The sequence below is a fragment of the Pochonia chlamydosporia genome, assembly GCF_001653235.2.
Source record: "Pochonia chlamydosporia 170 chromosome Unknown PCv3seq00013, whole genome shotgun sequence".
NCBI classification, from domain to species: domain Eukaryota; kingdom Fungi; phylum Ascomycota; class Sordariomycetes; order Hypocreales; family Clavicipitaceae; genus Pochonia; species Pochonia chlamydosporia.
Window position 1 is genome coordinate 287,510 of NW_019154048.1, and position 25,532 is coordinate 313,041.

General features: G+C 50.4%; 10 protein-coding genes across 10 annotated transcripts; 6 read left to right on the plus strand and 4 right to left on the minus strand.

The window, feature by feature from the left end:
* Positions 1 to 334: 334 nt before the first annotated feature.
* Positions 335 to 1,984, plus strand: VFPPC_11007 (proton myo-inositol cotransporter protein; the record flags this gene model as incomplete). The annotated part of the gene is made up of 1 exon (XM_018289288.1): positions 335 to 1,984. The coding sequence occupies one exon, from the start codon at positions 335 to 337 to the stop codon at positions 1,982 to 1,984; it is 1,650 nt and encodes a 549-aa protein (XP_018136918.1).
* A 421-nt stretch (positions 1,985 to 2,405) lies between these two features.
* On the minus strand, positions 2,406 to 4,085 carry VFPPC_16928 (fungal specific transcription factor domain-containing protein; the record flags this gene model as incomplete). Its single annotated transcript, XM_018294680.1, has 3 exons — positions 2,406 to 3,381; positions 3,445 to 3,879; positions 3,946 to 4,085. 3 exons carry the CDS (start codon positions 4,083 to 4,085, stop codon positions 2,406 to 2,408), a joined length of 1,551 nt encoding a protein of 516 aa, XP_018136917.1.
* A 1,111-nt stretch (positions 4,086 to 5,196) lies between these two features.
* VFPPC_11006 (histidine kinase G7) lies at positions 5,197 to 9,008 on the minus strand (the record flags this gene model as incomplete). Its single annotated transcript, XM_018289287.1, has 3 exons — positions 5,197 to 5,893; positions 5,953 to 8,886; positions 8,959 to 9,008. 3 exons carry the CDS (start codon positions 9,006 to 9,008, stop codon positions 5,197 to 5,199), a joined length of 3,681 nt encoding a protein of 1,226 aa, XP_018136916.1.
* Positions 9,009 to 12,740: 3,732 nt separating this feature from the next.
* VFPPC_11002 (ribosome associated DnaJ chaperone Zuotin) lies at positions 12,741 to 14,157 on the minus strand (the record flags this gene model as incomplete). Its single annotated transcript, XM_018289283.1, has 2 exons — positions 12,741 to 13,784; positions 13,861 to 14,157. 2 exons carry the CDS (start codon positions 14,155 to 14,157, stop codon positions 12,741 to 12,743), a joined length of 1,341 nt encoding a protein of 446 aa, XP_018136912.1.
* Positions 14,158 to 14,432: 275 nt separating this feature from the next.
* VFPPC_11001 (Complex 1 LYR protein) lies at positions 14,433 to 14,901 on the plus strand (the record flags this gene model as incomplete). Its single annotated transcript, XM_018289282.1, has 3 exons — positions 14,433 to 14,487; positions 14,548 to 14,730; positions 14,798 to 14,901. 3 exons carry the CDS (start codon positions 14,433 to 14,435, stop codon positions 14,899 to 14,901), a joined length of 342 nt encoding a protein of 113 aa, XP_018136911.1.
* Positions 14,902 to 15,122: 221 nt separating this feature from the next.
* On the minus strand, positions 15,123 to 16,317 carry VFPPC_11000 (pre-mRNA splicing factor slt11; the record flags this gene model as incomplete). Its single annotated transcript, XM_018289281.1, has 2 exons — positions 15,123 to 16,112; positions 16,180 to 16,317. 2 exons carry the CDS (start codon positions 16,315 to 16,317, stop codon positions 15,123 to 15,125), a joined length of 1,128 nt encoding a protein of 375 aa, XP_018136910.1.
* Positions 16,318 to 16,988: 671 nt separating this feature from the next.
* VFPPC_10999 (sterol 24-C-methyltransferase) lies at positions 16,989 to 18,316 on the plus strand (the record flags this gene model as incomplete). The annotated part of the gene is made up of 4 exons (XM_018289280.1): positions 16,989 to 17,198; positions 17,261 to 17,295; positions 17,355 to 17,676; positions 17,741 to 18,316. The coding sequence occupies 4 exons, from the start codon at positions 16,989 to 16,991 to the stop codon at positions 18,314 to 18,316; spliced, it is 1,143 nt and encodes a 380-aa protein (XP_018136909.1).
* A 1,217-nt stretch (positions 18,317 to 19,533) lies between these two features.
* VFPPC_10998 (parp domain-containing protein) lies at positions 19,534 to 21,192 on the plus strand (the record flags this gene model as incomplete). Its single annotated transcript, XM_018289279.1, has 1 exon — positions 19,534 to 21,192. The coding sequence occupies one exon, from the start codon at positions 19,534 to 19,536 to the stop codon at positions 21,190 to 21,192; it is 1,659 nt and encodes a 552-aa protein (XP_018136908.1).
* Positions 21,193 to 22,012: 820 nt separating this feature from the next.
* VFPPC_10997 (myosin-crossreactive antigen) lies at positions 22,013 to 23,770 on the plus strand (the record flags this gene model as incomplete). The annotated part of the gene is made up of 1 exon (XM_018289278.1): positions 22,013 to 23,770. One exon carries the CDS (start codon positions 22,013 to 22,015, stop codon positions 23,768 to 23,770), a length of 1,758 nt encoding a protein of 585 aa, XP_018136907.1.
* A 778-nt stretch (positions 23,771 to 24,548) lies between these two features.
* VFPPC_16927 (hypothetical protein) lies at positions 24,549 to 25,262 on the plus strand (the record flags this gene model as incomplete). The annotated part of the gene is made up of 1 exon (XM_018294679.1): positions 24,549 to 25,262. The coding sequence occupies one exon, from the start codon at positions 24,549 to 24,551 to the stop codon at positions 25,260 to 25,262; it is 714 nt and encodes a 237-aa protein (XP_018136906.1).
* Between the last annotated feature and the right edge of the window lie 270 nt (positions 25,263 to 25,532).

Genomic DNA, 25,532 nt, shown 5'->3' on the forward strand with positions numbered 1-25,532 from the left:
CCTCCCAGCCCATTGATATGCGAAGTTCGGCCTTTGGGCCGAAACTCGCTCCAACTGCTGATTGGCCACACTTACACATCCAATGCCGCATGGCATACGATCTTATGCTTAAATGTGATTAAGTCCGAAAACCTGCCGAGGATACGAGTTTTGATAGTGTGTAAGACTGTTAGACAGCAATATAAATGACGGAGTCAATTTGGCATCCAAGTCCGGGGTTACTCTCTGAACAAGCATCAGTACCTTCATATTCTGCTCTCCCGAAGCAACTTGAACTTACATTGTTGAAACCTCCTTTGAATCAGGTGCTATATCAATATCTTCATTCCGTGCAATGGACCAACCGGAATCTCAGCAGAATACTGCCGATTTCGACAAAGCAGCACGAGCAAGCCATATTGAATTGGCTCCAACGTCAAGCTCCTCCGCTGCCGCAAATGTCCGACAAGAGGCCATTATATCGCCAAACGCCAAAGATGCAATGCCCCCAACCTCAGAAGATGAGGCAAACATGCCATTGTGGACGGCCATGCGCCAATATCCCAAAATAGTGTGGTGCTTTGCCTCGCTTACCATTATCTCTGTTGGATGGGGCTTTGATCTCGTACTCATTGGTTCCATCACTGCCGTCAGACCGTTCCAAAAAGATTACGGCCAATATTATGAAGATAAATGGATCATACCGGCCCTTTGGTTGTCTCTCTGGTCGGCGTCCACCCCGATCGGCATGGTCATAGGTTCAATATGGGGAGGGTTGCTCCAGGACCGCATCGGACGCAGATGGACTCTCATGGCCGGCAGTTTCATCTCTGCTATAGCTGTGGCTATAATATTCTGCTCCTATCTTCCGGAGAGCATAGAAGGTCGCCGGACAAGTTTCTTCATTGGAAAGATTATCCAAGGAACTTCGGGCGGCATGCTCAAGTCGACTGCGATAACGTACATCTCCGAAACTTCACCTGTGTCTATTCGAGCACCGGCCATGGGGCTCTTTCCTATGGGAAATCTTCTTGGTCAGCTTATTGGAGCCATTGTCGTCTTTTTCATCAACAACATCGAAAGCCATACCGGATATCTTGGCGCCTTTGGAGCCCAGTGGCTTCTCGCAGTAGCTCCTTTCATTCTCGCATGTGTTATACCGGAAAGTCCGGCATATCTCGAGTCAAAAGACAAGAGGGAAGACGCTTCCAGAGCTGCATATAGACTCTTTGCACCAAAGACAGATCCACTGGTGGTTTTGGCGCAGCTACGGGAAACCCTTGCCGAAGAGAGAGCCATCTTGGGCAATGCAAGCTACATTACTTGTTTTCGCGGCCGAAACACGCGCCGCACAATGCTTATTATCATGGTCAACTTCTTTCCATCCATGTTTGGGCTAGAGCTATTGTCAAAGTCAAGTTATTTTATTCAAACTGTCGGCATGCCTTCAAGCCAGAGCCTAATATTTCTTATCGCGGGTATCGTGGCAGGCTGTATTGGCAACCTAATTGGAATGTATATTCTTTCGCGAGTTGGGCGACGAGTCGCCACGCTTTCGTCTCTTGGTGTCACCGCCGTTCTCTGGGTAGGCATGGGTATATCAGGGTCTTGGACCGGGCCTGCAGTCTACTTCTTTGCTTGCGGTATAATGACGGCCGTCATCGTTGTCTGCAGCTTAGGTGTTTGGCCAGCGGTTTACGCTATTTCAGGTGAAACCAGCTCGTTGCAGCTGCGGGCCAAGACCCAAGCCATTGGTCAAGTCGTTCAACAAGCTTCATCCGTCGTGATGCAATTCGTACTCCCATTTATTTTTAATCCTGACTCAGGGGATTTGGGTGTTAGGACAGGATTCGTCTTCGCAGGAACGTGTGTCATTGCCTTCGCACTGACGTGGTTCTTCTTACCGGAGATGAAGGGCAGAAGCACGTTGGAGCTCGACCAGATGTTTAATCTCGACCTGCCTGCTAAGGAGTTCAAGAAATGGCGGCGAGAGCACGAGGAGTAGTACAAACTGCTGCTGAAATATTGAGCACTTGACCGGTGCGCCGTTGCATTTGTAGAGGAAAAAGTCAAGAACAACCCCGATTGCACTGAGTTAAGGAACCCTTAGAGTCGGTCTTGTTACGTGTACGTATCGAATTAGCCATGCGACTCTAATTAGATGTATTACCTGGGTCCAATATACAAGGCTTTCTTCTCGTCAGAAGTGAAATAGTTGGCGCCATCGTAATGCCGGGGTTGCATTGTATCTTTTGTCAAGTAGCGAGGATGTTGCACCGAAGTGAATATTGATGTCGAAACAGCCGTGTTAAAGGCTGCCATCATGTAAAATCCGCTTTAGACGAAAGACGTGCAGTGAATTATTGAGCCATCAAAGTCAGCCATATAAATGGAAAAGACATACGTTTCTACTGTATTCCAATATGTCACTCAAGCTGGAGGCTGGAGTCAATATCGGCCATATTCAGATCCGGAAGCGGCCCGTCCCAAAACTCAAGAAGAAAGTCCATCATCGAGCCCGCTTGTTCTGCGCCAGGAGACGAAACTGGGAGTCGCTCAGTTTGAATGGACTGGTCGCCGCCATCTGCGCTCAACTCTTCAAGTGTTTCGCCTTCACGAATGGTGACTGGTCTACCTCGTATCTCTGCGGCAGTACTCAATGCATCCAGGAAAATCGACACGCCCATGAGGTGCGTAAGCCGCAGCTTCAAAGCTGAATCAAGTGTATCCTGGTTCAGCCGTGCAATTGTCTCAAATACTTTGGCTGCTCTGGCATATTCGTCACCGTCTTCAAAAGAACAGACTGAGAACACATTCTGGGCAAGTTTGATATGAGTCGCCGCAGCGGCTTGCTCTTCTTTCGGGGCTGCGCTGTTGAGGTAGAAGAATTTGAGTAGGAGGATGGTGGCAAAGGCCAGTCCTCGATAGTTGTTCTTTGGCAGAGACCTGCGTTTACGCAGGGAGAGTGTGTCTTCTGCACCACCGCCATCGATGGCTTGATGCAAAGTTGAGATTTGTACGATTCTCAGCGCAGTGGTGAGCGCATTCTTGGAGGTGACGTGGTATGATGGAGATTCGGGTGATAGTTTCGTCATTAGGAGAGCATAGAAGTGCAACTTGACGTCCAGAATGCTGGGTCCAGCGCCATAGTCTCCGTTCTCCCTGTCAGTGAAGGTGGATTGGAGAACGTCGAGTTCGCTTTCCACAAGCCGCATTATGGACGCACATGCATCCAGATCGCTGGCGTGAGACACCATACTGGCGTATTTTGCGACTACAACCTGAACCCTCACGTAGAATTTGAACTTGTGATCCAAATTGGTTCGACGGAGCAAGTTCTGAATGGTCGTGAGATCATAGCCAGCATCAATCGGTGGACAAAGCCCCTGATGAAGGCTAAGACTGCTAAACGTAAGAAAATGTTCCGTCAAAACGCTCAAAGAGGACGCGGAATATGTAGCTTACGATGTAGCAGCGTAAAAGCACCCCAACCAAGTGTTAACCCTCTCATCAGCGCTACCAGCAGCGACGCCAAGGCTGCGGAGAGAGGGCACAACTTGGTCACGATCAAGACCCAAATAGCGCGAAGCGTGAATGGCCATCCCACAATACAGCCAACTTGGGTCACGGGCTTGAAACATCACAGGCAGTGGCCATACGCTCAAGAATAAAAGGACATGGATTCTGTCCAGCGGCAAAGGTGCGTCCATGATGTCGTTCCGGAGACACTTTTCGTAGGACCGAATCAAACATATGTAGAGTTCACCATCTATCATGTCTCGGTGGTGAGAGAGAACAATCATTATAATAGTCCAAAACAATAACGGCTTCTGGGTGTACATTTGCTTAGCGCAGATGGCGCCAATGATGGGAAATTGTGGAAGAAACAAGTCTGTGAATCTGAAGAATTGAACATGTCAGCATGTGTCCCACGAAAGCGCAGCTTGAAAACTTGCTCCAACTGACATATTGAGTGCCTCCGTAGCAAGCTTGGAGTCTAGATCAAGCCCTTCTAGACGTAAACGTTCGTTGCTCAAGTCCAAGTCATGGTTAGCTTTCGTGGCGTCATGTTCTTTATACCTCAAGCCCTGGTCCGAGGCCGCCATCGATGTAACTTGTGTTGTAGAAGAGCCTCCATGTTGCTGACCACGCAATTCCTCCAGCTCTTTACGCATATACTCAAGTTTCCTACAGAGACGGTCAACTAGGACGAATGGCTATGACTGGGACTTCATAGGACGAACTTCCTTGCAGGCGTTCTTCGGAAGGAAGAGTCCACTGTGCAAAATAGCTGCCGGGCATGACATCTTGAACATGGATTTGGAAACGTTTCCTTCGAGTCGCACTTGAGCTAATGACCTGTCAGAATGGTCTCATAGAGCATTGATGCTGTGTACGGATGTGTGAACCACCCACTTACCTACCTTTGCTTGTTTACATTCGGTGCATGCCCGTACAGGCCGAGAGCTTGTAGAGATGGCCGAGCCTGAAGACATTGGACTGTTTCAGCTATGTCTCGCCGATTTCTAAATGCATCATAGGCGTCGCATTCCAGAACTGTTGCCGGTAGCAGTTGTTGAAGTACGAATGATTGCAAGTGGGAGCATAGGGGTCGACGATGGAGGCCATACGTAGGTTGTGTCACGTGTTCCAGATCCCACGATTTGTTTCTCTTCTTATCCGTATAAAACGCCAAAAATAGCCTCTATGCATGAGATAAGTGTCTATCTGGGATATTGTATTCTTCAAATGCATGCAACAAAGGAGGTTTGTCGTCAGCCACATTTGCTCCCGTGCGGAACGTTGCTGGAGTTTGCCCCACGATGGGGTCCTGAAATCGAAGGAACAAATGCACACTTATCAAGTGCAGCATATGGATACTGGCAACTTTGGCAAGGAAATTACGGAGTTTGGGTGAGACGGTCCGCAAGGCTTCAAGCTCATTTGAATAGCTGCCAAGTACCGGGCAGCATTGGCAGTACAGACTACGACCAAAGGGGGGAACGAGAAGATTCAGGGTAAGAGAGTATCACTTTAGCAGAGAAGAAATATAAAATGAGATGAGATCAGGCGTCATCAGCCTCAGTAATGTCATGATTCAAATGTCCCCAATAGCAAATAAGAAACTCCATATATCCATCCATCCAGCAATCTAAAAGCAACGCATCGCAATGCACGCACACACGCTCAAAAGCCACCGTAAGCAAACCGTACAAATTATTGCGTCAAATTCCTAGCCGACAGAATCTGATTCAACTCCGCCAATTTCACTGGCTTCGTCAAAAATAAGTCAATCCCGCTTGTAAACGCCTCCTGCTGTGCATCCGCGCTGGCCAGCCCCGTGAGCGCGAATATCGTACACCGGTGCAGACTCAATTCAGCCTCGGTGCTGCGAATGTGCCGTGTTGCTTCGAATCCGTCCATTACCGGCATGGAAATATCCATGAAGACGCACTTGTAGAGGCCTCTGCCTTCGCGGAACTGGTCGACGGCTTGTTGACCATTTGTAGCTGTGCGGTAAGGGAGGCGAAGCTTCTTCATGTATGTTGTGAGGATTTTGAGGTTGATGGGGTTATCGTCGACGAGCAGGAAGCTCGTGCCTGGTTGTTCCGAGTCAATATCTGACGCGGAGTCATTGCCATTTGTTGTGGTCGTGAGTGGTGTGGAGCGACGAACTCGCTCCGGGAGGGAGATTTCTTGGAAAGAGCTTGAGACGATGGATTCGGGCGTTCCATCAAGAACAGGCATGCCGGCAGTATCTGGTGTACCGATGGAAGTTGTCGGTGCTTGCGGACCATCTTCGTTCTCAGGTGTTTGGGCTGCTGATGGGGCGATGGGATTGAGAGTTGCTTGGTATGTTGTCCATCGCTTGAACGTCAACGCAAGGACTTTTGCAAGCTTTCTGGGTCCAACCCTAAGGGTGTTGTCAGTGACGAAGGAATAGGAACTTCAGGCTTTTGCCGGGAGACTTACGGTTGGGCGCTGAATTCCCACAGTTGGTCGTTGGGTCTGCGCTTAAATATGCTGTTCTCTGCCAAGTCCCGGGCGGCCACTGCATTTCTGCAAATCACCACAGCTGGAGGTGACGACGCATTTCGCTGTGTGTGAATATGCGAATTCAAGTGCAAATATGTCTCATCGCACAATAGCAAATCTGGCACGAGTGTGTTGCTTTCAGATGGGTCTACCACTTGCATTTGGAGCCAGTCTCGACAGATGTTCGCGATTCCGTCCTGTTCCACCACATTCGTCCCAAACACACCATCCTCGCTATCAACAGATGGTGTGTCTCGAAAGCCCAGGAGGAGAACTCTCAAGCCACGGAGGTCGTTTCTTTGGGCCTCGAATTCGTTCCCTGGACTCAAGAGCCTCGGGGTTGCACTGTCTGGCGCAACAGCGGGTAACGGCAATGTGACCGACACGCTTGTGCCTTTGTCAACAACGCTTTGTATTGAGATGGATCCCTTGAGTGCCGTGACAATTCTCTCGACAAAGCTGAGACCTAGGCCCATCCCTGGTTTGAGGCCGTCCTCTTGGATAAACGGAGTAAATACGTCGTTCTCCAGATATGACTTGCCAATGCCGCACCCCGAATCAGTCACTGTAAGCCGAACATATGTGCTAGCTTTCTCCCCGTCACCCGGTGCTACCTGCGGCTGATCCAAGGAGACTTTGACGAACCCCTTTGTTGTGAACTTGAGAGAGTTGCCAACCAGATTCATGACAACCCGGCGAAGTGCGCCTGGTTGGGAGTAGAACTGCCAGGAGGCGTTTGGTTGAATATCAACACATATCGTCGCGATATCTGATTCCTTTTGAGATGCCATACAGTCAACCAGCTCGTTTGGCTGCATTGCCTCAGTAGGAGCTGTGTTCCCATGCTGACCTCCGTTTGGACCAAGAGTTCGAAGTTGGAAAATTCGTCCAGCATAGACGCTTTCTACAACCTCCTCTACAATCAAGTCTACGCTGACGCGTGAAACGATGCTCATCATACCGGACTCGATGGTTGCCATTTTTCCAGATCGCAATCCTCGCTCCTCTACGTCGCCATTGTCCTGTGGCACAGGCGCTGGGGAGAGAAAATTATTGACTCCGCTCCAGTCCAACAAATGGTCGACAGTGTCAAGCAGAGTACGGCTGCATGTTTCCATCGAGTGCAGCAGGTCACCCTGGAAAGCATCCAAGGCAGTGTCATGCAGCAATTCTGCGCCCAGGATGATTCCATGCAGAGGCGAACGTAGTTCATGTGAGATGGAGCTCAACACGTCCATCTTGGACCGCTCCACCACCTTCGAGTCTATGCGAAACACCTCTGCCATGATGACAGTACCAAACGCTAAGAGATAGCTCAGTTCACCTTCCACCGACAAAACGCGTGATGCTTTCTTTGTATAGGCAAAGCCACCAGCATACCAGCGTCGCTTTTGGGGATCCCAGAGAGGGAAAAAGGCCACATTGCGAGCCCCAGGCAGCAAGTCCCTCACAAAGTCTTCCATGCCATACTCATGTACTGCGAGTTCCGATGGTCTGGCCGCCTGAGAGCCTAGATGAGGGCCAAGATGAGGGCCAAAACTATCTCGGACCAAGTCTAGGATAGGCAGCGGGGGTTTGTATTCTGGTTCAGTATCTGGCTGGTTCGGGCTGTCCGGCTCAGTCAAAGCGATGATAGTGCCTCTGGGGTAGTTTTTTAGATATTCGCCCAACGCGTGCTCAGGGAGCTGCTTGTAACATTGCTCCTGATCATGTCCGTCGATACTCGAATATGAAGAAGTGGAGAATCCCAGGACCTTGCAGCATGGGCATTTATTCGGATTACCAGCTGAATAGTGCATGCTAGTGGCAGATGATCGTCGCTCGCACTCGTGAGTCCCTGGGATGCCTCCAACAGTAGCACGTCCGCCAAAGGATGAAATGCCCGCATCCAAAAATAGTACGCCATCAGCTTCGATCGATTCGCGAATGATTTTCGCCGCTTTGGAGAAAATGTGCTTTGCGGATTTGATAGAAGCATCATTGACGAGATTCGGTCTGTCCCTTGCTGCCGAGGTTTGAGGTGCTGTGTCTGTATTCTGACTTAGCCCATGTGATGCATCATCAATAGGATGCCAGAACCTACCACTCCAGTCATCACCACTGTTGCCATTGCCCTGAGTCTGGCTCAGCCTGCGTTCGTCCATATCATCACCACAAGGCGCCGCCTCCCACCCCCAGGTGGTTGATTTGCCCTGGACGAAACTCCCAACGCCCTTCACCATTCTGTCTGCTCGCCTTTGGCCATCTCTAAACCTCCTTGTCTCCAGATAACCCATGATCGTTCTTGCAAGGTCTTGCATAATTGGCACGACGTTGGGATCGTTCCCCTCCCTACTTTCCATGTCCAACACGCTAAAGATACCAATATCTATCCCCTTGGGTGTTCGTAGCGGTACCGCGGCATAGAACCTGTACCCTGGCCAAGATCCGTGCATCGTTTTTCCAACTGTCAGCGGGTGGTTCATCAGGTCGCCTACAACAGTTACGGGTAGCTCTTGTACAGCATCCTGGCCGCATCCCAGCCGCTCGGTAGTATCTTGCGACCCTGTTGCTGTAAGAACACTGTCGCAGACACTACTTCCTCGAGGTAGCGAGGTGCCCCAAAGCAAGAGTTGCGTCTCGAGACCATCTCGTCCACTGGGCTGCTGCGCAGCGCTACTGCCGGGCGAAAGGGGTGTCGTAGGCGTGGCTTCAGCAACAATGTATTGGTACTTTCTGTCGAAAAGCGAGATAAAGGCTCGAGCAGCATTGAGCCGGTGCACACCCAGCTCAGCAAAGGCTGTCAGGGCGGGGTCGGGAGTAAGTTCTGACGGATAGATGGGCGCATCGTCGGGGTTGGGGAAGACTTGATTGATTAAGGATGAGTCGTACCTACGCTCAATGCACCGTTAGCTTTTGAAATGCGGTGGGACATGTTGGAGCCATTGGGTAGGAATGGCGTACCGATAGGTTTCACGCTCACGAGCTTCCTCGGCCAAGATGTTGTTGGCCATGGCTGTACCAAGCGACCTGACACGCGGAGTTGTCAAGGTGAATGGCTGTGAAATATCATGACAGGATTGCCTACGGCGTGGCGAAGGATGGTCTTTGCAGCGACAGTGGGTGACGATTTCACAATCGGGTGCAGAAGAAGGGTCGAGATGTGTGAAACGGCAACCAAAAAAAAGGTGACCGGTCAACTCTGATGAAATTGGAACCTTCTCAGCAAGGTGGTGATTTTGCCCCACCAACTTTTGCACTTGACCTCTCTGACCTGGTGGATTTCACCAACGACAACAGCTGTCAAGGCAGAAGTGGAGTCAAGGGTCCATCCACCACTATCGGTATCGGCGCCTTTGAGCATGGGCCATCAAATGGGGTTCGAAGGATTAATTAAGGTAAACCGGCGCCACCAGCGATCGGATCCGTGGTGCATGGTCAAGATCAACCAATGCAATCTACCCCAGAACTCACTGGTGAGATGTTTGATGCATCGCTTATCTCGAACTGCATCAAAGGCGCAAGGGTGAAGTTTATGCTGATGGATATGGCTCGCAATGAGGTGAGCAAGGTGTCAAGAGTCGGGGCCAGGGTAGGTCCCAATGTCAATCTACCATATCAGATATCTTCACGATGACAGAAATGTCCACCAATAGGGCATACATTCTACTATCATATCCTAGCCTACCAGGTCTGATCCAAAATACGAGGCGTCACCCTAACTGCGGAGATAGGTATTATCAAAAAGAGACAGGAAGAATAGAATACATTTGGTATCATGCCGAAACGCAAAGACGCAACCAAAGAAACGAGCCCATTACAAGAGCAGTGAAAAAACGCCTGCACCAAACCTGTATCCCTTTTGAATTCCAAGTCTCATATCTGTCTCCACATAATTATCATTAAAATTGCTATGATTTAGCAAGAAGAAGGTTGTTTTGGGAACTCCCTTGCAGCCCGAATCCTCCCACGTCGCTTGGCATATATCAGTCCACACACGTTGCAAAGAGTGCCGGGTCCAGCAGGGCCATTTCGCCATTTGGGTGTGTGATGCGTCGAGCAGGTACGGCAGGTAATACTTCGAGGTCTTTTTGCGGGCACTCGCTGGCCGAGTAATGCATCATCGCCCTTCCTTCTCCTACTGCACAAGTTGCCAAGAGGGTGGTGCTGGGAGATGTGGTTACTTTCCACTGGACTAAGCACATCGACATCGACATCGACATCATCCTGTATACTCTCGATTTCTGTCGGGACCACATTTTGATTGCGTAGGGCAAGTATCTTGTCGATATTGTTGCCGATGTTTTGTGACAGGTCGAGAATAGCGTACAGGTCATCTTCGCTGACCCTTTCCCCGATCGCCCCGTTCTCCGTGGGAAAATGTCCAATGTGCCATGCTAGTAAGCCAACGTCTAGTTTGATCTGATTGAGTCGAGTTAGTCATGCAACCCAGAAATGAACTGACATTTGAGAAGGGTCTGAAATAATAGACATGTGATAAGAAAAAGCAGGAATGTTGGAAAACCTACCGTATCAAAGCTTTCGCCAAGTCTCAAGTCATTCAAAGAAAACTTTAGACCAGGCGGTTTGGACGACCCGTTGAGCGGGGCATCGTAGCCTCGAAGGGGACTCCCATGATGGAACGATACCTGCTCGGCGGTCGTGTCTGAGGCGGCAACAGACATGTACGGTCGGGGCAACGTCTGCTGGGGAGGCGAAGAAGATGAGGCCGGTTTAAGAGCCAGGTATTGCTAGGACAGCAGCGTTGAATCGATACTCGACACCAGACGGCATGAGGAAGTTTGGTCGGTGAGTGAAGAGAGTTGCCTCACTACTTAAGCAGGCTGGGAGGGGAACTGGCTAGCAGCTGGCAGGGAGCTTGTCGTAAGATCACAATGTAGTCCAGTGGCACTGCGGCTTCGGAATGTACAAGGTACAGACGAGGAAGCCCAAGTGCAGCGAGTGTAGAGAAGTTTACCTCGAGTGTGGAATAAATTAGACAGGAAAAGAAAGAGGTTAAAAAGGGAAAAAAGTTCAGGTATGGCGGTTGCGATGGCCAAAAGTAAAATGCAGATGATGAATGGGGATGGGGAAAGTTTGAAATGGCCATTTGATTTGGGCTGAAAAAGCAAAGGGCAGATAAAAGCATTCATGTCATGTCTGTCTGCCGCCACTGGCTGTCAGGTGCAAGTTGAGTGGGGACATGGAACTTCAATTGAAGGTTGGACCTTGACATGGACCTTGAAATAGCGGACGGGGATAAGCAGGACCCTGAAAAACAGCACTGGCCCCAGTTGAGCCGTCAGATCAGGTCCACCCAGTGCCAGCAGATCCACTAAATCAATATGTTGCAAGGCACCAGACTGCACCTACCCACCTGGCCGCCCTCGGCGAAGATGGAGAGGACTTCGGCCAAAATTGGACTTGGCAATATAAACACAACGATATATATCACGCTTGGCGCATACCGAGAGTTGACTTGACTTCTTGTGGGAGCTTACTCTTGGCATCTGCATGTCAGGAAGAGGGACCACCCTCTCCATTCCCTGACCAAGATCAATGACCTGGGCAAATATTGCAGCCCAACATTGAATACCCACCAGACGTCAGTGCCTGTCTGTGCATCAATTGACAGCCAGCATTTTACACTCAGTTGAGTCTGCTCAAGGTCAACGTCTGATAAATACCCCCAGACACGTTCCCCAAGGGTTCAACAACAACAAGACAATCATCTTCTCTTTACTAGCCGAAACCTCCTTACCCCATTTTTCATCCCCTTGACCTCCTCAAAGCCTCAAAAAACCGGAGTATTTGGCCCGTCCCGAGCATCTTCGCTGCCAGCGTGACGTCAGGATTACACACAAAGTGGCGTTACACCATGAAAGGGCCACACACCATCACTTCAACTTCCTTCCGCCTCTTGCAGCAATGGCATGACCAGAACTCAGCATTCCCCAATATTAGAGCCCTTAAATTGTTTCGCCACTGATAGCACTGCCCGCCGAGTAGACAGGCACCCAAGCATCCCACTTGCCGGCTGGTTGCTGTTGCAGCGCCAGCTTCAAAGCAACAGCCAGATTCAATTCAACCAGGAAGATACTCTCCGCCCAATAACAATGCAAAAACAAAGCAATTTGATAATCGACGTCGAATGTTTCACACAGACCGTGCCATGGCTCCTTAGCCTTCGCGGAATCCAGTCTGACAACCCCTGAATTGTTGTTTTCTTTTTTTGGTTTTCAACAAGCAAAGCTGGTAGTCCCAGTGATGCCAATGCTTCTAATGAACCAAACCAAACATGTACAGCTGCTTCAGGAGACTCCATCCGCGAATTTGAAGGCTATCAGTCCGCATCATAGGTCTCAAGAAGTGATCTAGCTAGCTAGCTTGACAAGAGAGACTGCCGTTAACCACCTATCCAACTTTGATTTGGTTGACTGTCTTTGAGATGGAGTACACCTCAAATCAGGCAAGACTACGCTAACCGTGCCTAGCTTGAATACTTAGATTTCCACTGATGAGGGCGCCATCTAAATCACCTAGTATTGCCAAGTTATGACTTGATCCCTCCAAGTAATCATCATGCACTGTTAAAGATGGAAGCAGAAATCACACCAAGAGTACAAGTCAATTCTCTACCTTCCCCCTTTTGTCTATACTTCAATCACATATCTAGCCCAATCATTACGCTACAATCGTATATACTCGTTCTGTGCCATAAGAACAACCTGCGAAAGCTTCAACTCTTACGCAAGAGTCTTGACTTCACCATCCTTGAGCTTGCCAGCGCCAACAAGTCTCTTAACCTCGTCGGACCAAACAGCCTTGATCTTATCAGCAACAGTAAGACCATTCAGCTTTCCAGCAAGAGCAGCAATCTCATCAGGGTCAATCTTGGCCTGAACAAGCTCGACGTCACCCAGGACAGCGTCAATCTGGGCAGCAGAAGCATCGCCACCGGCAGCAAAGTAGTTGGCATCCTTGACGGAGCCCTTGAGCACACGCTTGTTCTTCTTGACGGCATTCTTAGCAGCCTCCTTGGCCTTCTTTGCAGACTCTCGGTCCGCCTTGGCACTAGCCTCAGCATCGGCCTTGGCCTTCTCCTCGGCTTCCTTCTGAGCCTTGGCCTCCTCAGCAGCCTTCTTCTCGGCGGCCTCCTTTTCGAAACGCTTCTTGTTCTTAGCAGCGTTGGCCTCCTGTCGGAAGCGCTTGATACGCTCGTCGCCGGCAGAAGCATCGTCTAGCAGCTTACGGAGACGGGCGTTGTCCTCGGCCTTCTTCTTCTTGCGGGCATTGGCGTTCTTTCGCTCGACGTGGCGCTTCTGGTCACGGTTTTCATTGTCATCGGGAACATCCTCATCGAGGTACTCAAAGGTGCGCCATGAGTCAAAGTTGTACCAGAAGTTGTAGAAATCCTCAACGTGCTCCTTGTTAGATTCGGAGTTGCCAAACGTGGGTACGGGGTGAGTCTTGGAGAATCGAGCCTCGGACTTGAAGACTTTGCTCCAGAGCTTGTAGAAGTCACCCTTCTGGAGCTGCTTCTTGGTAGGGGGTTCGACATCGGCTTCCTCGTCGACAGAGTCGTACTGGCGGCGCTTGACGGGGTCAAGGAGAACCTCGGTGGCCTTTTGGATACACTTGAAGAATTGGTCGTCTTCGGTGCGGCCCTGGGCAGCCTTCTTATCAGGGTGGTGCTTGAGGACCTTCTTACGGTGCGCCTTCTTAATCTGGTCCTCGGTGGCCTTCCATCGGTACTTGGAGATGCCGAGGATCTTGTAGTGATCTTGCGTCTGCAAATTGAAACGAATTAGCCCTGCAATTCCTCATGGTGCAAGTTACGATCGTATATAATATCATTAGACATACCTTCCAGTCCTTGGCTTCGCGTTGCAGCATCATAGGGTCCTCAGCCTCGCTCTCGTCGCTCTCATCAGCATCCTCAACCTTCTTGGCGCTCTCCTGAGCCTGGATGCGGTCGTCCTCGGAGAAGGTACGCTTGTGGCGAGCTCGGCGGGCATGAGCCAGGAAGTGAGGTCCAACGGGCTCAATGCTGCGCTGGACAGCGCCAGAGAGCTTGCCGATAGCTTTGAAGTCCTTTTCGGCGCTCCATCCCTCGGGCAGGATGGGCAGAGGCAGGTCATTGACCTGCGTTACGGTAGCCATTGTGGTGTTGCTCCTTGGTGGTCGACAGGATGATGGCTGAAGTCGTAGAATGGGACATGAACTTTTTTTTTTCGCAAATTTCTAGTGGGGGCTGCCGTTACTGTGCGGCTGGTGCTATCTGGGACCAGCATAAAAAGTTCCATGTCGCGGAAGACGGCGGAACCTGGCTCCGCTGCAACTTGATTATTCAATGCCATTCTATTAGCTACATGTGCTCAACTTGACGGAAATCTCAAAATTTAAATCCCCAGCAATCACGATACCAATACACAGCCATGGCTCTCGCAGCATATAGAAACTTGATGCGCGCAGCCCGCATCGCCTTTCAAGGTACGACTTCTAGGAATATTCGCTTTACGCAACCAATTTCAGTACTAACAGACCCTCAAGGCGATGCCCCGATTCTGGCTGCCGCTCAGCAACAAATCCGCCACGAATTCCAACAAAAATCCTCTCTCAACTCATCCGACGCCTCTACGCAAGAAGCTATCCAACATGCGCAAGAGGTTGCCAACTTTCTGAAAGCGAATGTCGTCCAGGGAAAGCGCATGGAGGAAGGAGACAACATGTACAGTAAGTCGGACCTTGATTCGAACCAAGAGTAACAGGGAACTTATGGCTTGCTAATCATGCAATGTAGAACTACGAATCCATGAACATACAGAAAGAGGCGACAACGAGAGTATAAAACTTGCCGGGAGTGGCACCGTAGGTGGTGGCTGCTGCGGAGGCAGTGGCAGATGAGAAGGCTAAAGGAATGAATAGACATATATGTATACATGTACAATAGTGTATAATTACTATCTGGTTACGATGGCACGCCTGTCATGATACCCTCCGATCCGCAATGCATAAGATATAAAACCAGTTTGAATCATTATCACCACATCCGCTATGTGCTCGACCAGATTTCCATTTTCAAACACCAAACGCCGTATATGCTTCATCGTCATGGCCTGGGAGATTTAGTCTCCAGAAAGGCTCGCATAGTTTGGCGTGTCATCAGCACCAGGAGGAGCTGCGACTGCCGAAGGTGGAGGCGGCAGCGCTTGGTTCGCCGCTTGAGCACCGCCTTCGATAGCCCGCTGTTGTGGTTTTCTTGCTACACCAGCGCGAGCGTCGCGAAGCATTTGTCCTCTCTCTTCCTTGTTCATTGTGCCAATTGCCTTGGGCTGACCCCATCGAACGCGCAATGGACAGCCGGCAATAACGGCTCTGCCACGGCATGCCAAAGCAGCCTTTTCGGCTCCGTCTCTGGTTTCGTAATTGACAAACGCGCAGTGGGACATGTGCGAACACACTAAACTCTTGATTTTGCCATGAGCCTTGAAGAATTCGCGCAACTTGAACTCGGGCAGGTCGTCCTCCACACCTGTAACAAACAGTGACATGATATTCTTGTCATCGGGTGGGAGCCAATCCTTCTCGCTCGGAGGTAATTGCGCAGCGCTGGGGAATGCTTGTCGTCCCTTTCCACCTCGCGGCCTGGCACCCGCTGCCGCCGCAGCCCTACTGTCTCGAGTGCGAATGGGGCCAGGGCCACCTTGTCCAGCCCCAACCGCGACGCTGCCGCCGGAACTGTTGCCTGCTACTTCGGATTCGTTGACGGCTCGGCCTTTTCTGAAATATGGTTTGCTGTTTGCCAAGCGTTGCAGAAGCTCTCGCGCTTTGTCGTCCGTCTTTTCGTACTCCTCGGTCCCAGCCTTGCCATCTTCAATGAGCTTTTCGTTGTTCTGGGCAAAGTATTCTCTGTTGATATCGGATTGGGGGCCAGGCGCAACCATCTTGAGCGCAGCATCACGCACTGCAATGGGCAGCCCAAAGGAGAGGTCGAGCATACAGCTCTGGCAGCAGTTCTTCAGTCGCGCGCAAGTCAAGCAAATATTGGTCTTCTTTCGTCGGCCTTGAGCTCGGTCGGCACCGTTCCAGCTAAATACGGTAAATGGTCTTGTACACTGCAGTCAGTTAGTATGCTTTCTATCACAACCAAGAGTTCAGACTGATGGCGGCAGCAGTACGTACCAATTTGCATTCTGCACCATAATCTTCCTTCACCATCTTCACATATGGGTTCTCTGGTAAACAGTTTTCACAGACTGAAGGGAAATCAGTGCTTTCCCATCCTGACCTGTTCAGGTCCTGTTTGATTTGCGGCGGCATGGCGGATAGGTATCTGGACGTCACCAGACGATAGTTCTCAACAGAGTTGGCAACGATGAACTTTTATGAATGCGATCAGAAATCCAGTCCCGTCAGCGCCTTGCACCAAAATATGGCAGCCAAAATTTGCTGACATAAGGATGTGGCGCGTACATGGAATCAGGCGTATCGATAACGCCGGCGGTGGCGGTGAAGTTGTGACTAAGCACAGTTACCCTTTGTCTCTCAAGCCTGCGAAAAAGCTCGTGCGCAAGCTTTGCTCCTGTCGCAAATGAGTCTCTCGGTTTCGTATTCGTAACCGGTGGCCCAGACCGCCTACCCGTTCTGTTCACGACAGCCCAATAGGAGCTAGCGGCATGTCTCCATGCACAGCCGATGGCCGCGAATGCGCCGTAAATCTAAGATTGGCCAATGAGGGGCCCCATTTTATTTAATCATGTCAGGGGCCGCCAAAGGGGTGGCATGCCCAAGGAAAAAAAAGGACGATGAAATTGGATGGCATGTGAGGCAAATGCGTATCGGGGCCATAAAACCTTCTCCAAGCTCTCCCACTGTCACCTCTGGTTGTTTCCCCACGCCCATCTTTCCTCTACTCAAGACATACGAGTCTTCGAAAACTCTTGCCATTGTCGTCTGTGTTATCAATCGCAAAACCATCACAAACCTTCAACATGGTTGCCGCTACTTCAAGCCTCGAGCGTGAGGACCACGCCCGCGATGCCGCCTTCAACAAGGCTCTGCACGGCAAGTCTGCCCAGGCTCGCGGTGGTATTGCTGCCATGTTCTCCAAGGGCGGCGATGCCAAGAAGGCTGCTGTTGACGAGTATTTCAAACACTGGGACAACAAGCCTGCCGAGAACGAGACTGCAGAGGAGCGTGCTGTACGTAGTTATCAAGTCCACCACACAGTTTGGGAACTCCGTGGCTAACAGGAACTTGACAGGCTCGTACTGCCGAGTACGCCACTTTGACGAGACAGTATGGTTCAATGCCTCTTCCATTCATCAGAACGGGAAACGTACTAACCTCACGTCTAGCTACTACAATCTTGCCACTGATTTGTACGAATATGGCTGGGGCCAGTCCTTCCACTTCTGCCGCTTCTCCCACGGAGAGCCGTTCTACCAGGCCATCGCCCGTCACGAGCACTACCTCGCCCACAGCATGGGAATCAAGGAGGGAATGAAGGTCCTCGATGTTGGCTGCGGCGTCGGTGGCCCCGCCCGCGAGATTGCCAAGTTCACCGGTGCTCACATCACTGGCTTGAACAACAACGATTACCAGATTGACCGAGCCACTCACTACGCACACAAGGAGGGTCTGTCCAAGCAGCTGTCCTTTGTCAAGGGCGACTTCATGGTGAGTCTCGCAGTTTTGGCTGGAATGGTCCCGAAATATTGGGCACGAGCTAATTGATGCGTAGCAAATGTCCTTCGATGAGAACACCTTTGACGCTGTCTATGCCATTGAGGCTACCGTCCATGCGCCCACCCTCGAGGGTATCTACAGCCAGATCTTCCGCGTCCTGAAGCCGGGCGGTGTCTTTGGTGTGTATGAGTGGCTCATGACCGACGAGTACGACAACGACAATATGCGCCACCGCGAGATCCGACTGGGTATCGAGCAAGGTGACGGCATCTCCAACATGTGCAAAGTTAGCGAGGGCCTCGACGCCATGAAGGCAGCCGGTTTCGAGCTCTTGCGTGCTGAGGATCTTGCCGACCGCCCTGATCCCCTCCCCTGGTACTGGCCTCTGTCTGGTGAGCTCCGCTACATCCAGTCCATGGGTGACATCTTCACCATTGTCCGCATGACCACATGGGGCCGCACCATCGCCCACAACCTGGCTGGTCTTTTGGAGACTCTGCGTCTGGCTCCTGCCGGTACCAAGAAGACTGCTGACAGTCTGGCTCTTGCCGCCGACTGCCTGGTTGCTGGTGGTCGTGAGAAGCTCTTCACCCCCATGTACCTCATGGTGGGACGCAAGCCTGCTCAGTAAGATGTGCGCAGTATGAGGAATCAGCATTGGGGGTTATGTTACAGGGAGGCGGGGCGGCATTAATAAAACTATACACAATGGGCATGACGAAGAATCGAATGCGGAAGAATCATCATGGGCAAGACGAGACAATGCATACCCTGTTGCCTGTCAGACGGCAGGTTGGCGTCACGAATGGAAGGGATTTCATTATACATATGTAATACGTGTATCATAGTTACACTTGCAACAGCATTACTATTTCCTTAATTAGACACGTTCTTGACTGTTACATGGTTGCGCCGGGATGAAATGATGGCCAGCCTCTCATTGTTGCTGGCCGGCAAGTATCGTCATTATTAACGACCACGAAGTACGTATCAATCAATGGTAAGATCAGTTGATGCTTATGCGAATGTGCAGTCCTAGATTGGTCTCCTGTATTTTGCTGGTGCTGTGAGGACTCAGAATATTCACTGGTTACCCTGCAGTTTAAGACGGAAAGCCGAACAAGAAACTCGTTGTACGATGAGGGCTTCCTGGGAGTAGAATAAATGCTGCAACTACTATCGCCAATTATAAGCTGGCGGGTTGTTTTCCTTTCGGTCAAATGCGGACCTTTCCCGCTCAATTGCTCTGTCATTGCAGTCCATAAGTCATGAGAGGGTATCAGTCTGGGCCGCATTGAGGTGAGGATGATTGGGTGGTTAGTCCTAGACTTAGACATGGCCACAGGCGTAGGTTGTGTTATTTAAGTTACGCGAACTTCACTTCTTTGAGTGTATAAACCAACGATTGAATATATAGCTTATTTTGATATAAGTAGACAATGCGAAGGGCATTAAAGTTGATCGTATTCAAGACGTATTGAGGCGAGGCTGATTGCTGAGCTCATGTCTACCATGTAGTGTGGCTGCTTGTGCTCAAAATTGCACCGCCACCTCCCCGCAGGCTTTCTCTGCTTGTTTGTCTGCCTCACCAGACAAAGAGTCCACGACAGACTCCCACAAGTGTCACATCCCATGTGAGTCAATCGGACAGCATCCCATAGCTAGAGGCAGTGCTTTTGCGCTGCTTCAAGGCGCATTATATAGTCGCCATGGCCCTCCGACTCTTAGCTTCGTTTGCCACAATAAATAAGGTCCTTGATGTAGAATCACATTGTACTTCCAGCTAAACACCACTATTTGGCTGCACACTCTGCCGTGTCTCAGCAGTCAACCCTCTAAATATCGTCAATGACCGATACAAATCTCTCGGAAGACCACCTCATTCAACTCTCAGCCATACGCGATGAGGAAACCGACGAGCTCTTTGCCGCCGGGCACATCAGCCAAGACGACCGCTGGGACGCCTCACTAAACGGTACTGCTACATTTAAGTACGATGAGATGACCCTTCACATCACTCCTGGCCCATTATACCCCGTCGCACCAGTCTCTTGGGATATAGTCAATCACACCATGTCCATCGATGCTGTTGATGGTCTCCGTCGCCGCTTGCGAGAAATTGTTCAAGGGACAGCCCTCGAAAACAGCCCTGAGCGATTCCGCATCTGGTTTGATCAATATGACGGAACAGACTTTGCGTATACCAAGGTGGCTACGCTGCTGGTTGAAGAAACTGTTCGGCAGGTAGAGGCTTTCCGAGCTGAGAGAATGAGTCGCAGCCCTGGCCGAACACCTCAACTCAAGGGTGCTTTGCCATTCGAGATGAAAGCTGGCGTGGATATTTCTACACTATCATCCAGTGAATTGGCAATGAGATATTTCAGAAAGACACCACAGGAGATTGCGAAACTTGTTCCTGCAGGTTATCGCATCCAGCACATGGAGGAAGTCCTGCGCAAGGACCTAGCCATCAAATTTGACAATCATCGCGAGAAGCTTCGCGAAGACCTGTCACAACTCCCCATCCGGACACTACGCCGATACGTACCGCCTGAACTATGTCATAGTAACCGTCTCGACGACTACGTTGATCACTTATCCAAGCCTCACATCACTTACCACGGCACGCAGCGACGATTCGTTACAAGCATTGTCCAGCATGGGTTTCTTCGCCCGGGCATGAAGAATCCTGCCACCAACCGAGAACACGGCGTGCGGTGCGGCGCCACCTACGGACGAGGCATCTACAGTTCTCCAGATCCATTGTTCAGCTTGGCATATTCCGACTGGTGGTGTACCAAGACCCAACCGGACGAATACTTTGGTCTCAAGCTACTAGTTTGCGCGACAATCATGGGAAGAAGCAGAGTATTGTTTCGCGAAGATAACTGGCGGACGCAAGACCACCCATACTGGGGCGCGGATTCACACGTCGGCAACAACAATCTCGAATACATCGTCTTCAGACCCGAGCAGATTATCCCCGTGTACGTCATTCATCTAGACTGGGGTGAGTCCAACGTAGATTATTTCGAAGACACACCCGACGACCCTAGCCACTGGTTGACCGCGCAGCGGCACAAGAAGCTTCATCCAAAGTTGGACAAGGAAGTGCAATACGCAGGGGATAAGCAGCGCGCAAAGGCAGCGGTGCTCGCCAAGGCGGCCAAGTACTTCCCCTATGGATTCGGTCCCGCGACTGGAAGTAAGTTTATAGTAGAAGAGGTTGGCGAGGTGTCGGAAGACGAAGAGGAGTATGGCGAGTACCAGGAACTGAGGGTGCAGGAAAAGAATCATGACCTGGATAGCGATTATTGGAGCTGGGAGAAATATGGGGAGATTGAGGATGGCGCAGATATTGTGCGTGAGGCGGATGAGTATGGACACCAGGTGAGGACGTATGGGCCTGCGTGGGAGTCTATTCCTTTGCCGGGGGTGGAGGTGACGCGAGGGTTTGAGGAGGATGATGAGTTTTGTTTGGAAGGAATGATGAAGGAGGCGGAGTAGTTTCTTTGATAGGACTTTATGATACCCGCCTTTGTGGCAATGTTTTCCTGAATGAGAATGGTCAGTTTTATTATGAGTGAGGATGGCAGTTGGTCTAAACGGCTGCAACAATGTCGCCTAAATTGACATCTATCAACTGAGATCCGGTGTTTATAGTGCGGCAGAAAGGTGACGGCATTTAAATTTTGTAGGGAAATGCAGTGAGGTCGTTGAATCGACTATCGCACGCCAGAGGTACACGTACATCTGAAGATGAAATGACATGGCCAAAGATGGCAAAGATGGTGGCCGTGGCGAAGTTTGGGTCTCACTCACCGAATGACGTATAAACCCGACTGGCAAACACTGAGAAATGGCGAGACAAGTGCAAGCACTTAGTAACTCTGAGGCTGAGATCACGATCAAGTCAACATGTCCAGTCTCAGCCCTACCAGCTCAGCACCACGGCCGCTCGGTAAGAAAGGTGATGTGGGCTCTCGGCAAAACATAACGTCACAATCATCTCGCCGATGACCTCCGTCGTGCTCCGAGAAGGCGATATTGTGGGCCAATTAGAATTGAAAAGGACGACTATTTTGGTTAAAGTCGACCGTCCAGAGCCTCCCGCAAGTTCCGGCCGATCGCATGATGGCAGCCACCTGGCTGAAGAAACATACGATAACAAAGCCGTCAGCCGAATGATGTGGTTGTGGATTCAATGTTCAACTCTGACGCCGCAAACGGTTAAACCTTCAATGTTGTAAAAGTATAAAACAAATGAACATCACCCCAACAAACCATTAGAATTAGCCAAATATTTTGTTTAAATTTTTCTTCAACAATGTACTACAGCAGCGGCAACTACGAAGCCTTTGCCAGGCCATCCAAGCCTGAAGGCATTGACAACAAACATGCCTGGATTGTGGGCTCCGGTTTAGCTGGTCTATCAGTAGCAGCTTTCCTAATTCGCGATGCGCAAATGCCCGGCAAAAGCATCACCATCCTGGAAGAGCTACATATTCCCGGCGGCGCACTGGACGGACTCAAAGTCCCCGAAAAGGGCTTCGTTATTCGCGGCGGTCGCGAAATGGAAGCTCATTTCGAGTGCCTCTGGGATCTCTTCCGCTCTGTGCCATCCATCGAAGAGGAGGGAGCCAGTGTCTTAGACGAGTTCTACTGGCTAAACAAGCGTGATCCAAACTATTCCCTGCAGCGGGCGACTGTTAATCGTGGCCAGGATGCCCAGACGGGGAAGCTCTTCACGTTGAGTGAAACGGCACAGAAACAAGTGACCAAATTGTTCTTGGCGTCGAGGCAAGAGGTGCAAAATAAGAGAATCGACGAGGTGTTTGGGAAGGACTTCTTTGAGAGCAACTTTTGGCTCTACTGGCAGACCATGTTTGCGTTCCAGACATGGCATTCTGCACTTGAGATGAAGCTGTATCTCCACCGGTTTGTGAATCATATTCACGGACTGCCCGACTTTTCTACGCTCAAATTCACAAAGTACAATCAGTACGAATCTTTGGTTCTGCCACTGCACAAGTGGTTGGAAGACAACGGCGTTACCTTTCAGTTCCAAACCACAGTGCACGATGTGGATTTCGACATTGCAGCAGACACGAAGAGGGCAACGTACATTCACTGGACGCGAGACGGCCAAAAGGGCGGCAAAGATCTCAGCGACGATGATTTGCTCTTCATCACTATAGGCTCCTTGACGGAGAACTCTCACCTCGGAGACCACCAAACGCCCGCGAAAATTCAAGACGGTCCTGCGCCAGCATGGGATCTCTGGAAGCGTATAGCAGCGAAGAGCAAGGATTTCGGTCGCCCAGAAGTATTCTGCGGCAATATCCCAGCAACGAAATGGCAGTCCGCAACGGTGACCACCTTGGATCGTCGGATCCCAGAATACATTCAAAAGATTTGCAAGCGAGACCCGTTCAGTGGCAAAGTCGTCACCGGAGGCATCGTCACAGTACGAGACTCCAACTGGCTTCTAAGCTGGACGGTGAATCGACAACCTCACTTCAAGAACCAGCCCAAGGACCAGATTGTGGTCTGGCTATACAGCCTTCTCACCGAAAAGCCGGGGAACTACGTCAAAAAGTCCATGCAGGACTGCACCGGAGAAGAAATTACGCAAGAGTGGCTATTCCACCTTGGTGTCCCGGAGTCTGACATAGCGTCACTTGCTGCTGAGGGCGCCAAATGCGTGCCCGTGATGATGCCATACGTCACGTCGTTCTTCATGCCTCGTCAGGCTGGTGACCGTCCTGATGTTGTGCCGTCGGGATCAAAGAACTTTGCCTTTATCGGACAGTTCGCCGAGACGACGCGAGACACCATTTTCACTACCGAGTACTCCGTCCGAACGGGTATGGAGTCCGTCTACCAGCTTGCTGGAGTAGACAGGGGTGTACCCGAGGTCTTTGCATCAACATATGATGTAAGACACTTGCTGAATGCGGCGTGTCAATTAAGGGATGGAAAGGAGCTCATCACGTGGATGCCCGAGAGAATACGCAAGCTTCTCTTTGAGAAGTTGGAGAAGACGCAGGTTGGGCAGCTTCTCCACGCGTACGGTTTGATATAGACGAGTCTGGGGTTTGAGCTGCAGTGGCAGGCTATGTACAAAGGGACGACGTTTCCCTGTCTGGTAGACGGTATTCCCCCGCTTAATTCACAGAGCTTGGAATGCCAAGAATGATGGGCCGTCCGCTTGTGAGTGATGGTAATGCAATGTATGTAAGGAGTGTTTCGTGGCCTGACGAGTCATGCTGTTGCCCAATTTATTCGGCTTAGAAGGGATTCACATTAATTGTGGGATCGTCGCAAATCATCAAGCAATACTTGCCAGATTCGGAAAGTAATGCAGCTATGAAACCCGATTGGCTCTGTGTAAGCATGATGCTGTGTCAAATTAGTTGGTTGCTACTCAATCTTCAGCAGCCACTGTGGTACAAGCTGCCAGGGCAAGTGTATCATCAAGATCCTGCAAATAGACGGTGGCTGATCTCTGGTCGAGCATAGGAGAATGGTGTCTCATCAAATGTAGTAATAGGATGGCGGGCATGAAAGGGGTTTGGCCGCATAGACGGGTAGTCTGTAAGCTTCAGATGTTGTAAAGCTGCAATTTTGTTCGAACCATTCAAAGTGCAATGTAGACATGTCAAAAGTATAAATATTTAAAGAGGAACTTTGTATTCCATAAAAACATTCCAGAATATCATTCACATCTTGTATCTTCTCAATCACCTTCATTTGAGTCCCTCCTTCAGTCACTTTCATTTTCAACAGCTCCCCTTATCAATCACCCACGTCTCTCAAACACTACACGTTTGTAAAAGCAATAAAAAAAAATCTCAGCTACAATGAAGGTCCAAACTGTCCTCGCTCTTCTTGCACCAACCGCATCCCTCGCCATGAGTTCCTTCCAATGGCGCTTCACTAAGAACACCGTGAAATCAGTCCCACAGATAACTTTTCCCTTCCAAATTGTCGCGGCAGCTCATGACAAGCAATGGTACTTCGCCAGCCAATACGGCTTCACAAACAAGGCCATGGGGTACTGCGGAATACAGCCTCAAGCGGATGGTCCGAACGGCCAAAGTCGCATCCGTGGCGTTTTCTCGTCATTCACGGCTGGCACGACCACCGACGACCCTAACTGCTCTGATGGCGCCGACGGAGGCCCAGGGGTGAGCTGCGGCTTCGTCTTTGACCACGACTACACTCGTGCCTTGAACATTGTTGTCGAGAAGGTCAGTGGCGACAAGTGGGCTGGCAAGGCTGTTGATACGACGACGGGAAAGCAAACGCATATCGGCTCGTGGACCTTGCCGCGGGGAAGTGGTGATATTGATTTGAATGGGCATAGCAACTTTGTCGAGAGATATCTTAACAACGAACAGCCGTGCGAAAAGATTCCCCGTATTGACGTCAAGTTTTTTAATCCGATATCCAACGTCACCGGGGCTGGAACCTCTTCGCTCTCTGGAGTCAAGGAATACGATTTTTGCAAGGGAAAGAAGAACTTTAAGGCTACTCCATTTAACGGTGGATTGCAAATCAGTATGGGCTTCTAGTTGTCACTGAGCTTGTGGCACTAAGTGGTGTGAGCCGAAATATAAGAGCCAGGAGGTTTAAGTGTGGCAGCTTCTTATCCAGTATGACTACGAAATTTCCATTCAGGGTTTCTCGTAGGTCAAACAGTGCTGAAAGAGTTTGGGTAGCAGTTTAAGTACGTACACAAGTCTTTTTTGTCGCTCTAGATGTCTTCAGTTCAAGGATAATGTCCGTTGTTATCTACCTGTAGGTAGCAGTTTCAAATCATTTTGATTTATTCAACGATACTT